This window comes from Peromyscus maniculatus, chromosome 7 (genome assembly GCF_049852395.1).
Source record: "Peromyscus maniculatus bairdii isolate BWxNUB_F1_BW_parent chromosome 7, HU_Pman_BW_mat_3.1, whole genome shotgun sequence".
Lineage (NCBI taxonomy): Eukaryota > Metazoa > Chordata > Mammalia > Rodentia > Cricetidae > Peromyscus > Peromyscus maniculatus.
In genome coordinates this window covers 37,593,953-37,605,954 of record NC_134858.1, presented here as the reverse complement: position 1 = coordinate 37,605,954, position 12,002 = coordinate 37,593,953, and the positions used below count along the sequence as shown (strand labels likewise).

Sequence of the window (12,002 nt, the reverse complement as noted above, 5' to 3'; positions counted from 1 at the left end):
CTGTCCATCGTGGTGGGCAGGGTGTGGCAGAAGCTCACTTCCTGCTGCCCAGGAAGGGGGTATGGCCTCCATTCATTCTATCCAGACAACCAGCCTGTGGGATCAAGACACCCATACTCAGGGCAAGTGTGTCACCCTTAGTTGATTCTCTCCTGAATATCGCCAGCCAATCAGACTCCACCGTGGATTACAGAACTCTTCATTTTTATTGCATTTATTTGTTTGTTTACTAGACATGGTCATGTCACCGCGTCACGTGGAGGTCAGAGAACAGCCTGTGGGACTTGATTCTCTCCTACCGTGTGGGTCTCAGGACAAGAACCCAGGTTGTCGGGCTTGGCCACAAGCGCCTTTCCCCCTGAGCCATCTGGCTAGCCTGTGAACCTTTCGATCTTATGCCCACCGAACTGGCACTTCCTTTAATAACTGCTTTGAATGCCTGAGCTTTGGGTTAAGATAAGGAACTTATGAATAACTTTGGATCATGTACACCATATTTAATGCTTTGATTTTAAATTATAATTTTGTGTTATAATCCTTTCAACATTTCCCCCTCCTCAAAGCTGACCTCTCTAGAAGTCTGCTTGGCTACAATTCTGATTATTTCCCTATTATCTTTTTGTTGGTTTGTTTTTGTTTGGGATTTCACTGTATAGACCAGGATGGCCTCCAACTCAGAGATCCACCTGCCTCTGCCTCCCCTTGCTGGGATTTAAGGTGCGCATCACCGCTGCTGGCCACTATAATCTTGAAGATAAAATTCAGACTCTAGGGGTATGAAAAGCCCTGGCTGACCTGACCCCTCCTGTCCCTTGGTCTCTTGGTCCCTGGCACACAGAAAGCAATAACTAAATATTTACTGAAGAAATGTAATTTTGTTTTGTTTTGTTTTGTTTGTTTGTTTGACAGGGTTTCTCTGTGTTAACAATCCTGGCTGTCCTGGAACTCACTTTGTAGACTAGGCTGGTCTCGAACTCACATATCTGCCTGCCTCTGCCTCCCAAGTGCTGGGATTAAGGGCGTGCACTGCCACCATGTGAAGAAATGTAATTTTAAAATACTTTCTTTTTGTCCGAAATTGGGGAGAAAGGTGGGGAGGAAAGGAGAGAATTAGGTGCCTATCGAGTTAATGTAATTTGAAGCCAAAAGGTGTGACTTGGGGCCCTTTTATTTTTGCCACGTTTATTTTTTCATTTTGTGTGGTTTTGTGTGTGTATATAGGTGCATGCATGCACGTGATGGAGCATACAGTGCGGAGGTCAAAGGGCAACTTTCAGGAGTCAATTCTCTCCTACCTGTGGGTTCTGGGAATAGAACTCAGATCACCACGGTTTGGCAGCAAGCCCCTGTAACCCACTGGGCCACCCTGCTGGCCTAAGCCCATCTACTTCTACAGCCATTTGTTGCCTTTGGGGAATCACAAAAGCATGCTGAGCCTTGTTTTCCTGGTTTAGTGAGGTTACAAATGTGTGCTTTCTGGGACGGGGCTGTAGCTCAGTTAGCTGAGTGCTTACTAGAATATACGAAGCGCAGGTTCTGGTCCCCCAGTGCTGGATAAACCCAGCGTGGGGTGCACACTTGTCACTCCAGCACGTGGGAGACAGAAGCAGTCAAGAGTTCAAGGCCGTCCTCAGCTACACTGAGATCTCATGTCCAGCCTGGGCTACATGAGACTCTGTCTCAAAAGTACCAAGGTTTGCTTTCTTCTGCAGATTCAGGATTGTTGGCATGTTCAAGTGACATTCTTTATGTGGAAGTTCTGAGTGTCACATAGGCCTGTGTGATGATGTATTTATTATTGAATGCCTGGTTTGAATTTAGTTTACTAGAGATGAGACCACTATCCAGCTACTACTTGCTCTCCTTCTCCACGGCCTTGAATTAAGAGGAACTTCAAGTTGTCTGTCAGATTTAGTTTTATCTTTAAGTCACAATCACCTTTTTATAACTGTATTTGGTTGGAAACATGGACTCCTCTCTTACAGAATGTTCCAGTCTAGTGCTGCTTCTGAGATCTGGCTCCATAGCACACTTGCAGAAATTATTCTTCTACCCAGCTGGGACTCCAGGGCTGTTCATGGATTGATTGATAGATTTTCTGATTTTGTCCTGTACCAACACAAGAGCACTTACTTACAACTACGGAATTCCAATTAAACTTTATAGTTTTTTCGATATGAGACATTTCCGAGGCACCCTTCTGACGGGCACTGCTCAGCACGGCAGAGTGACACTTGATTAAATCCATGTGACTGAAGAGGGACCCATGCAGAAGAAAACGTCCCACGTAGCTCATACACGCCCTTTTGAAAACTGGAAATTTAACACAATTAATCATTTTTAAGGATCAGTCTCCTCTAAGCGTTTAAAAACGTACCCGCCACTTTGGATAATTCTGTGCTGTCTTACACAGGGTATATTGCAGCAATATGAATCAAAGTCAGAAGCCAGGTGAATGACATTTTTGTCTTTTGTAGTAAATGACCCAGGCTACCATGAATCTGTAGTTATGTCAGGCCACTGTCTGTGTGCCGCCTCCTGACATCTTACGGAATGGGGGTGGGGAGGGCAGGAGACAGGTAAACAGCTAGAACTTACTAGAAACTGGTCCACAGACTGAGAATCACTAATCCTGAGCCCCAAATCTGAAATGCCCCCAAGTCTAAAACTTCTGAGCTGCCATCGAGGGGCCATGGGTAGAAAATTCTACACCGTTCTCTTATGGTGAGAAAAGGATAAAAGAGGAAAGAAAGGAGGAAGGGAGGGAGGGAGGGAGAGAGGAAGGGAGGGAGGGGGAGAGGGAGGGAGGGAGGGAGGGGAGAGGGAGAGAGGGAAGGAGGGGGAGAGGGAGAGAGGGAAGGAGGGAGTGGAGAGAGGTAGAGATTCATTGTGTGTATAGGAAGGGTGGACAGTAAGCATATTACATAGGAATAAGGGAGAGATGGAGTGGAGCAGATATCAAGAGCTCTGTCCCGCTGTGGGGAAATCGCGGTTTAAACCAGGTCGTACAGCAGTGTCTCTCTGAGGATATGGAGGCCGTGAGAAAACACACCATGCAAAAATTTGGGGAAGATGATTCCTAGGAGAGGGGATAACAATGAGAAGCTGAGGGGCTGAAGGGCCAGTGGCCCTGGGCACAGTAAGCAAGAGCAGGATGGAAGATGAGGCCCTGGCTTCCACCGCCATTGTGTTGGCAGCTCAGGGCCTGGATTTGATAGAAACCACAAACATGCCTGGCTGATTAAGTAGACTTAACTGCCCATCCATCGATCTCCATGCTGGACCCTTCTCAGACACTGCAGTCTGATGAGTTCAAGAGCCTTTATTAAATGGTGCGGTGTTTGTGTGAACCCCATGCATATCCTCAGGTGCGCTCTCAGACGGCTTTAGCTTCTGCTGACATCTCACAGTTATGCCGATAGCTGTTGCGCCGTATTATTCTGGGAGGGATGGGGATGGGGATGGTGCTCAGTACTGGTGCAGTACTGGTTTGGTTTGGTTTGTTGTCTGGTTTTGGTTTTTTCTTCGCAGTACTGGGGACTGACTCGGGGCCTTATGCATGCGAGGGAGTTCTCTACAACTGAGCCATGCCCCCGGCCCTGACGGAACCCATGGCTATGGAATCGTGTAAACAGAGAGATGATCATATCCATTCTGAGGGATGGGAGAGCTCAGGAACAGCATGGGTTGAATTCATCATCTAGCTGTATTTGTTGAACATCTGTATGCCAGGCACATTGAGAGCCACGAGGAGGTACAATCACACAGTGCTCTGTTCCATACAGCACAGCAGCCCTGCACACAGGCCCTCCATTCTGCCATCTCGGAACTTCAGTAAAGAAGGCTGTGCTGACTAGTTTTATGTCAACTGGACACAAGCTAGAGTCATCTGAAAGAAGGGGACCTTGACTGAGAAAATGCCTCCTTAAGATCCAGCTGTAGGGCATTTTCTTAATGATTGAGGGGGAGGGCCCAGCCCATTGTGAGTGGGATGGCCCCTGGACCGATGGTCCTGCGTTCCATAAGAAAGCAGGCTGAGCAAGCCATGGGGAGCAAACCAGTAAGCAGCAGCCCATCATGGCCTCTGTGTCAGCTCCTGCCTCCGGGATCCTGCCCTGCTTGAGTTCCTGCCCTGACTTCCCTCAAGCATGGAGTGTTACCTGGAAGTGTAAACAAAATGAACCCCTTCCTCCCCAGGATGCCTTTGGCCACCACGGTGTTCATCACAGCAATGGCAACCCTGACTAAGACAAAGCAGGAAGAAACACAAGCCACAGGGTGGTGCTTGTTAGGAACGGGAAAATACAAAGTGTGTCTACGGCTGCTTCCTTTGGGAATCAGGGAAGACTTCATGGAGGAAGTTACATTTGCACCAAGACTCTAAATAGGACGGACCAGGCCTGTAATCCCAGCTACTCCAGAAGCTGAGACAAGAGGGTGGTGAGTCCAAAGCTAGACTGGTTAACTTCATGAGACCCTGTCTCAAAAACAACAACAACAACAACAACTCCAAAGGGGGGAAAAAAAACACTTTAAGGATAAGGATCTAGCTTTCCTAGCATGCAAAAGGCCATAGATTCAATCCTCAATAAATAAATATGGATAATGACGTGAAGTGTAGTTTCTAAGCAGAGAACGACCTTTACACAGGCCCAGAGACAATTGTCCATGTAAACATCAGTGTTAGGAACACAGCAAGAATCCCAGGATGAAGAAGTGGCTGGGAGCCCCAGGTATAGGCCTTGCCTGCTCATAAAAATTAAAGTAAGGAAATGTTTTTAAGTAGGAGGCAATGATCACTTGGGGAATCTTAACAGCTCCAGAATCTATCTTCTACTGAAAAGGAACGTGTGTGTGTGTGTGTGTGTGTGTGTGTGTGTGTGTGTGTGTGTGTGTGTGTGTGTACATATGTGTCCACAGGACTCAGCATCAAGTCCGTATTGAGCATACATGTTCTCAGGTGTTCTATAGGAATGGAGACAGGCTGGCAACGGAGTCCAAATATTTCTCGTGTGTTGTCTCTAACAGCTGAAAACACAAAACCCCTTGATAATTTAAGCAGCCAGGCTGAGTGTCAGCGAAGCCACCTCCCAGTAGTAGAATCTGAATCAGTCTGTTTTCCCGGGCTGTGGGGACAGCCCAGGGCAAAATGTGCCAGGAATACAATAGGAATAAATGCTTCCTAGCACTCATTAGCCAAATCAAAGAAACCCTCGCCACTCCCACCCAGTCATTGAACCAAAGTGGGAGTGTAAGTAGCTGATGTATCTGAACCATGATGAGACATAAAAAAAAAAAAATCTGACCCAGGGCTGGCAAGATGGCTCAGCAGGCAAAGCTGCCCACAGCCCAGCCAAGCCTGTCAACATGATTTGATACCCAGGGCCTACATGTCGTCCTCAAGTTGTTCTCGGACCTCCACACATGCACCATGGCATGCACATCACACATGCGTGCATGCAGACATACATGCGGGCACACACACACACACACACACACACATACATACAATACATATTTATTTAATCTGACACTTCGGCTTATTTAATTTGGCCGTGTGGCTAGTTGCCAGTGCATTACCACTAGGCGTGGGCATAACAAAGCCTTCTCAGCCAGGTGAAGCTCGCCGTGGAAGATAACACCCAGACAGTAGAAAAGGCAGGATGTAAGGGGAAACACGGGCACAGCCCGCAGTGATTACAGTCTAATGCGAGCGTGTTTACGAAGCGTGTGCGTTATGTAGATCTGCTGTGTCACACGGCTCTGGGTGAAGCCTGGGCTCTGCTTTTCTGCAGCACTGGCACCGCCTGATTCTCTAAGAACCGGGAGTGTTTCTTTGAGAGAGGAACAGCAGCGCATAGTCTAGCTCAGCTGTACTCAATCTGAGTTGCTTTCCTCCCTACAAACCCTCACTTCAAAGCAAGGAACATAATGTACAATTTTTTAATGGCTCTAGACCCAGGCACTCAGACTCTCTGCTCTGCGTCTTACCTCAGTGTAAACACCTAATCAAGATTGCCTGCGCTCCAACAATAGCAGCCAAATGCAATTTGAGAACCACAAGCCTTTGAAGTCCTCCCTGCAAAGGCCGGTTTTCTAGTCTGGGATAATGACATGCCATGATTGCTGTCTTTGTTGTATCTTTTCAGTACAGAAGCAATTATAGGCCCCAATTTAACAGAATAGACATTACACAGCTTACGATGCTCAAAATGCAATTTCATTTGATCATTTTCTCGATTTGATTGGTATTAATAGAATGGTTCACAAAAAAAAAAAAAGAAAGAAAAAGGAGAAATGGCTGGCAGAGGTTGTGTCCGCTCCACTTTCAAAGAGCTAATGTAGAAGTATGTTTTACCTGCCCGGCAAGCTCACTGGGGTGATGCAGCCAAGCTCCACCAAAACAGTGTGCACAGAAACAGTGTGTGTCCCCCGCTCCCGGCAGAGGAAGCCACCGAGGCTCTATCAGTAACATGTAAAGTTTTTGACAGAGCTATGTAAGCATGGCTGTCGACGGAAAATTAATGTCACGGATGATAAACCCCATTATCTAATGCACACCCTATAGTTCTCCTTGCATTTGCAAAAGCTGGAGAATCTGCATCCCGCTGGCCATCTCTCCTCTTCCCTCCAGGAGACATTTTCGGCCCCTTTGAGATTAAGAGAGTATCCTTGCCTGCTCGGTCAGCCTAGTTAGAATTTTTTCCCTCTCTTGAACTGTGTTTCTCATTCAGAACAGAGTTGGATTTTCCTTTAAACAAGTTGTGTTTCTGTTTAACATCATAGTAATAAGAGACATACAGTAGCCAGGCATGGACACGCATGCCCAGAATCCCAGTGCTCGGGAGGCTGAGGCAGCAGGATGAAAGCCAGCCTGGACTACGACATGGCAAGACTCTGTCTCAATGAATGAATGAATGAATGAATGAATGAACGAACAACACAACTTCTGAAATGATGCCAGTGATGGTTGTGAAACCTCGTATTTTGTAATTCAGGGTGCTTCTGGGAGCAGTTGTGTGAGGGGAGCCCTGATGTAAATTTGGGAAGTGGCTCTTGGCCCTCATTGAGCATTCTAAACTTTAGACGACAGGTGTGCATAGAACGTACTTTCCCACTGTGCAGTGGTGGTGCACGCCTTAAATCCCAGCACTCGGGAGGCAAAGCCAGACGGATCTCTGTAAGTTCGAGGCCAGCCTGGTCTACAGAGCGAGATCCAGGACAAGCATCAGAACTACACAAAGAAACCCTGTCTTGAAAAAAAAAATCCCTTCTAAGCCATCTTGCCAGTCCCTGATCAACTTTCAATTATTTGAGCTTCCATATTGCCTACATTCCTTTCCTGGAGAGAGAGAGAGAGAGAGAGAGAGAGAGAGAGAGAGAGAGAGAGAGAGAGAGAGAGAGAGAGAGAATTTTCATGAACTTACTAGGGACAGATGAGGTTATACTCAAGCTAAAAGAAACGCTGTTCCTTCTTGAGCTACAGATGACATACTGAGTGGAAAAGATTGAGATTGTCATCATTATCAAATATTTCCTTAGCACATAATAGTCAACAAATACATTTCCTTCTTAGTACTGAACACTAGACCCCACTGGTAAACATGAGCCGCAGAGGGAGAATTTGAACTCCAGCCTGTCAGACCGGTTCCCTGTGATCCTTTATTCTTGCATGTGACCACCCCGCACTCCACAACCCACCACAGGCAATTTAACAAGACAAGTGCAACACCCTCAAGTTACATTAAAAAACAGGTTGCATCCACTCAGAAGGGGAGAGACTCGACATTTTATAGGTGGGGGGGCAGACGGCAGCCACCGGAGCACAACCAGAGCCACGAGTCAGAGTCAGAGTGGTGAGGAACCCTGAGACAGAAACGTTAAAAAGAACGTACAGGAGGGACTTCCAAGTCGGTTGGTACCAGTATGGATGTGCCGTCTGAAACGGGGAGGGGGGTCACTTAATCTGTATTACTCCAAACAGCAGAGGGATAGACAGTGTGAGAAAACTGTTTCTTTCTGTTCCTGTAAGAGATTTCTGACATGGAGGCTACTGGGTGATGGACACTCTGCTCATCATGCATGAAACAGGTCCTTTTTTCCTCCTCTTTAACCTGTGGAGGACGTTTAGAGAGTGACTAGCAGAAACGGCCGGTCAGGAGTTGCAGGCAGACTGGATGAGTGTCTATTAGAGTCGGCATGGATGTCCTGGAGCTTGAAATGGCTTGTTTCCAGGTTCTCTCTCTACAATGAGATGGTAGATTTCTGTATAGCCCAGAGACATGTTTCTCGATAGGAAACAAATAATCAGGGGAGGCTTGTTATTTTTGCATAGCTGTGATCCAAATACATGAGAAAACAGATGGGAAAGGAAGATCTATTTGGGCACGGTTGCAGAGGTTCATTCTGTAGTTCATTGGTTTCCACTGATCCTGGGCTGATGGTGAGGCAGACTGTTATGGCCGCCGCATATGGAGGAAAATGCTGTCTACGTTGGGTAATCAGGAAGCACACCCCCAGTAGTTTGTGTTCTCCAACTAGGACTCACCTCCTAAAGTATCCGCCACCTCCCACCATCTCCTCATCCTCCTGCCTCAGCTTCCCAGGCAGGGAATGACCGGTGTGCACCACTGCACCTGCCTGTTAAAAGGGGCCTCGTCAGACGATTTTGCTCAACTGTGTGGGCATGTTTAAGGTAGGCTAGGCTAAGCTGTGGGGTTCAGATGGTTAGGTATATGTCCTAGTTAGGGTTTAGGTTGCTATGGTAAAGTACCATGGCCAAAAGCAACGTGGGGAGGAAAGAGTTTAATTCATCTTACAACTCTGAGGTCACACTCCATCACTGAGGAAAGTCAGGGCAGGAATTCAAAGCAGGAACCTGGAGGCAGGAACTGAAGCAGAGGCCACAATATAATCCTGCTTATTACTGGCTTGCTCAATTTGCTTTCTTATACAACCCAGGACCATCGGCCCAGTAGTGGCCCTCCCACATCAATCATCAATCAATCAATCAAGAAAATGCCCCACAGGCCAATCTGGTGGGGGCATTTTCTCAATTGAGGTTCCCTCTTTCCAAAAGAACCTAGCTTGTATAGAGTTGAAAAATAAAGCTAGTCAGCACAGTGAATTAAATGCATTTTTTTTAATTTATGATGGGTTTATCAGGACAAATTCCTCATTGTAAGTAAAGGGTATGGTATCATCACATTTCCGTTGATGGGATCAACTGGTACTTTCAGTATCCTGTTGGAATAACTGCCCTAAAGGTGAGTCTCCGGACCAGGCATGGACCGCTTACACCAGGATTACTGGGGCCTCAAAGCACCCATTCCCTCTTCATCCCTGCATGAGAGAACGCTTTCTTTCCATCTTCCTTGAGAGCAATCCAGGTCCCTCTAAGGATTTTTACCTCGGATTTTCCCAAAAAATCTCGGTGTTGCAGGCTTGGTCCCCACCTGATGGTGCCATCAGGAGATAGCAGAAATCTTAGGAGCCAGGGACTAGTTGAAGCGAGTGGATCATATGGTTGTGCCCTCGCAGAGTATACTAAGATACCAGCCCCTTCCTCCGTGTCTCCGGCTTCTGGGCTCCTGTGAGGTAAACCAGCTGTGGCATCCTATACCCCCCACCATGATATTCTATCTCACCCCAGACCCCAAAACAACAGGCTAAGTACCGTGGGCGGAACCTTCGGTAACCATGCATGGAAATAAATGCTTCCTCCTTGACATGGTTTGTCTTGTATTTTTTTTTTTTTATCACACTGATGAAAGACTGACTGACAGAAGTGCCTGAGAACTGAAACAATGGACCCTTGAAATAAACCAAACATGCATCCTGTCTTGGCAGGACCGCTCTCGAGAGTAGGCAGACTCGAACCCCCACGGCTGTAGGACCGAAATGAACCCACTTAGGAGGCAGTATGTGTCACTTACTGTGCTCTGTGCTTTATACCCTTAGATCTCCTACCCCATCAGAGACGCTGGCAAGATGGCTGTCCAGAATGACAAGGAGGTGGAAAACGCTTCCATGGATCCTGAGGACAAATGGCATCAGAGAGCGGAACAACTCAAGGTCGTCTGCTGGATTGTGTGTGGAGTGTGCTTCAAGTGATGCTGCTAGATATAAGTCATGTTTGTCCCTGGTTCCTGTTACTTGGGTCTGTTTTATGCCTAGAATACTTACCTACCAGGCTATGCTGAAGACCGCCTTCTGCCAAGGAGTGCCGTAGCTTGCATGCTTGCTCTGCCAGCAACCCTGCCTGTTTCTTAAAAGGTCCCCTGTCCCAGAACACCTTCATGTCACGCTCCAAGCATACAGAGAAAAAATCTCTCACCAAAGGAAGGGATGAGGGATGTGCAGGGCAGAAACGGTATGTTCCCTCTGGGAGCCAGTAGCTACCCAGTAGACTCAGGTGACGCCGTCCCTAAAGCTGATGGAATCCCTCAGAGCCTCACCGAGCCTCGTTTCCAGAATGTTCAAGCTTACCAACTGGTAACTTAGTAGGATGGCATCCTTCTTGTCTGTGGACACTCATAAGTGATTTGGAGGCAGGGGTAATTGTCGCACTATTTCTAGAAGAAATAGGAAAGTAATTAGGATTCCATCTCTTCCTGAGTCTGTCCATGGAATTATATGGAGCCATTCTTGGATCAGGTTCCACCCCTGTTTAAGAAAAGAGCATGGTGTCATGCCCTTAATTCCAGCGTTCCGGCACTCAGAGGCAGAGGCAGGCAGATCTCTGCTGTTGTCCAAGGTCAACCTGGTGTACACGGCAAGTACCACAGAGTGAGACCTTGTTTCAAGGGTGGGGGGAGGGAGAGGCAAGCCTTTTGAAAACGCCAGTTAAAGTCACACATGAAGCAACTATAAAGTTAAAACATTGAAGTCCATCCAAGCATCAGAGAAGTTAGGAAAGACAGCCATCCTAAACTCTCCCTTGTCCTCACCAGGTCTCTTGGCTGCTGACAGAATTTAAAATAAGTAAATTAATAAATAGCCACTCACCTAGAGCTTCCTGGAAGCCCATATCAGGGAGGCCACATCAAAAAACAGAAAAGGTGGGGACCGAAGTGTCCCTGGCAGTGGGGTGTGGAGGACAGGATCCAGGACCCGACCTGGGAGTCTCGGTGTCATCGTGAAGTTTGTGTCAGATTCTTGGGCCTACTTAAAATCTTTACTTCCTGCATCAACCTTCTCTGTGGACCTTTCCTCAGACCGTATTGTCCTGCAGCATTCTGTGCTCTCCCATGGGTCTTCACGGGTATCTTAAGTCCCACTTCATTGGTGTGCCCAAACTGAAGGCATCAGTTGCCATGCAGAACAGTGTGTGGAAGTCAGTCCCTGGCCACAAGACCCTTCCAGGTGTCCTAGGGTGAAATGAGGTCTTCCCAGATCCAAAACAAAACCGCCAATGGTGACAGCGTGAGAAGCCACGTGGCATCACTAATCATGGTCAAGCCCCTGTGGTCAGCCCCTTTGCCCACCTTTCTAAGGAGCTACGCATTTGGTCCGGTCAACACCAGCAGCAGATCTGTATTGCTTCTGTTTGTCTGACCTGACTCCTTCCTTGCTGACAACGAGGGACTTGGTTAATAATTCATGCCAGATGTTTCTTAATAATATTAGAAAAAATGTGAAACCTAAGCTCACATTTTATTTATTTTTATATTGAATTGATTTTTTAAAAAAGTTTTCTTTTCACTTTCCATACCAATCCCAGTTCCCCCTCTCTCCCCTTCTCCCACACCTCCCACCTCCCCCCATCCCACCCCCTCCTCTCCTCAGGGAGGGTGAGGCCTCCCTTGGGGTGTCAACCAAGTCTAGCATACTAAGTGGAGGCCGGGTCAGGCCCCTCCTCCCCGTGTCAAGGCTGAACAAGGTACCCACCCTAGGGAATGTATTCCAAAAAGTCATCTCATGCTGAAATCCTAGACTTCAGTTGAAGAGAGGGAGGAGGCGTCACAGGAGCAAGTGAGGTCAAGATCATGATGGGGGAAACC

The 12,002-nt window shown here is 47.3% G+C and overlaps 1 protein-coding gene across 5 annotated transcripts in view; it reads left to right on the top strand.

The window, feature by feature from the left end:
• Jhy (junctional cadherin complex regulator) overlaps positions 1-12,002 on the top strand; it is a 59,444-nt gene that overhangs the window by 27,008 nt on the left and 20,434 nt on the right. For all 5 annotated transcript variants that reach the window (XM_006981231.4, XM_076576060.1, XM_076576059.1 and 2 more), the window contains exon 4: positions 9,961-10,074. In XM_006981231.4, coding sequence (XP_006981293.3) covers positions 9,961-10,074 — 114 coding nt within the window. The remainder of the gene's footprint in view (positions 1-9,960; positions 10,075-12,002) is intronic.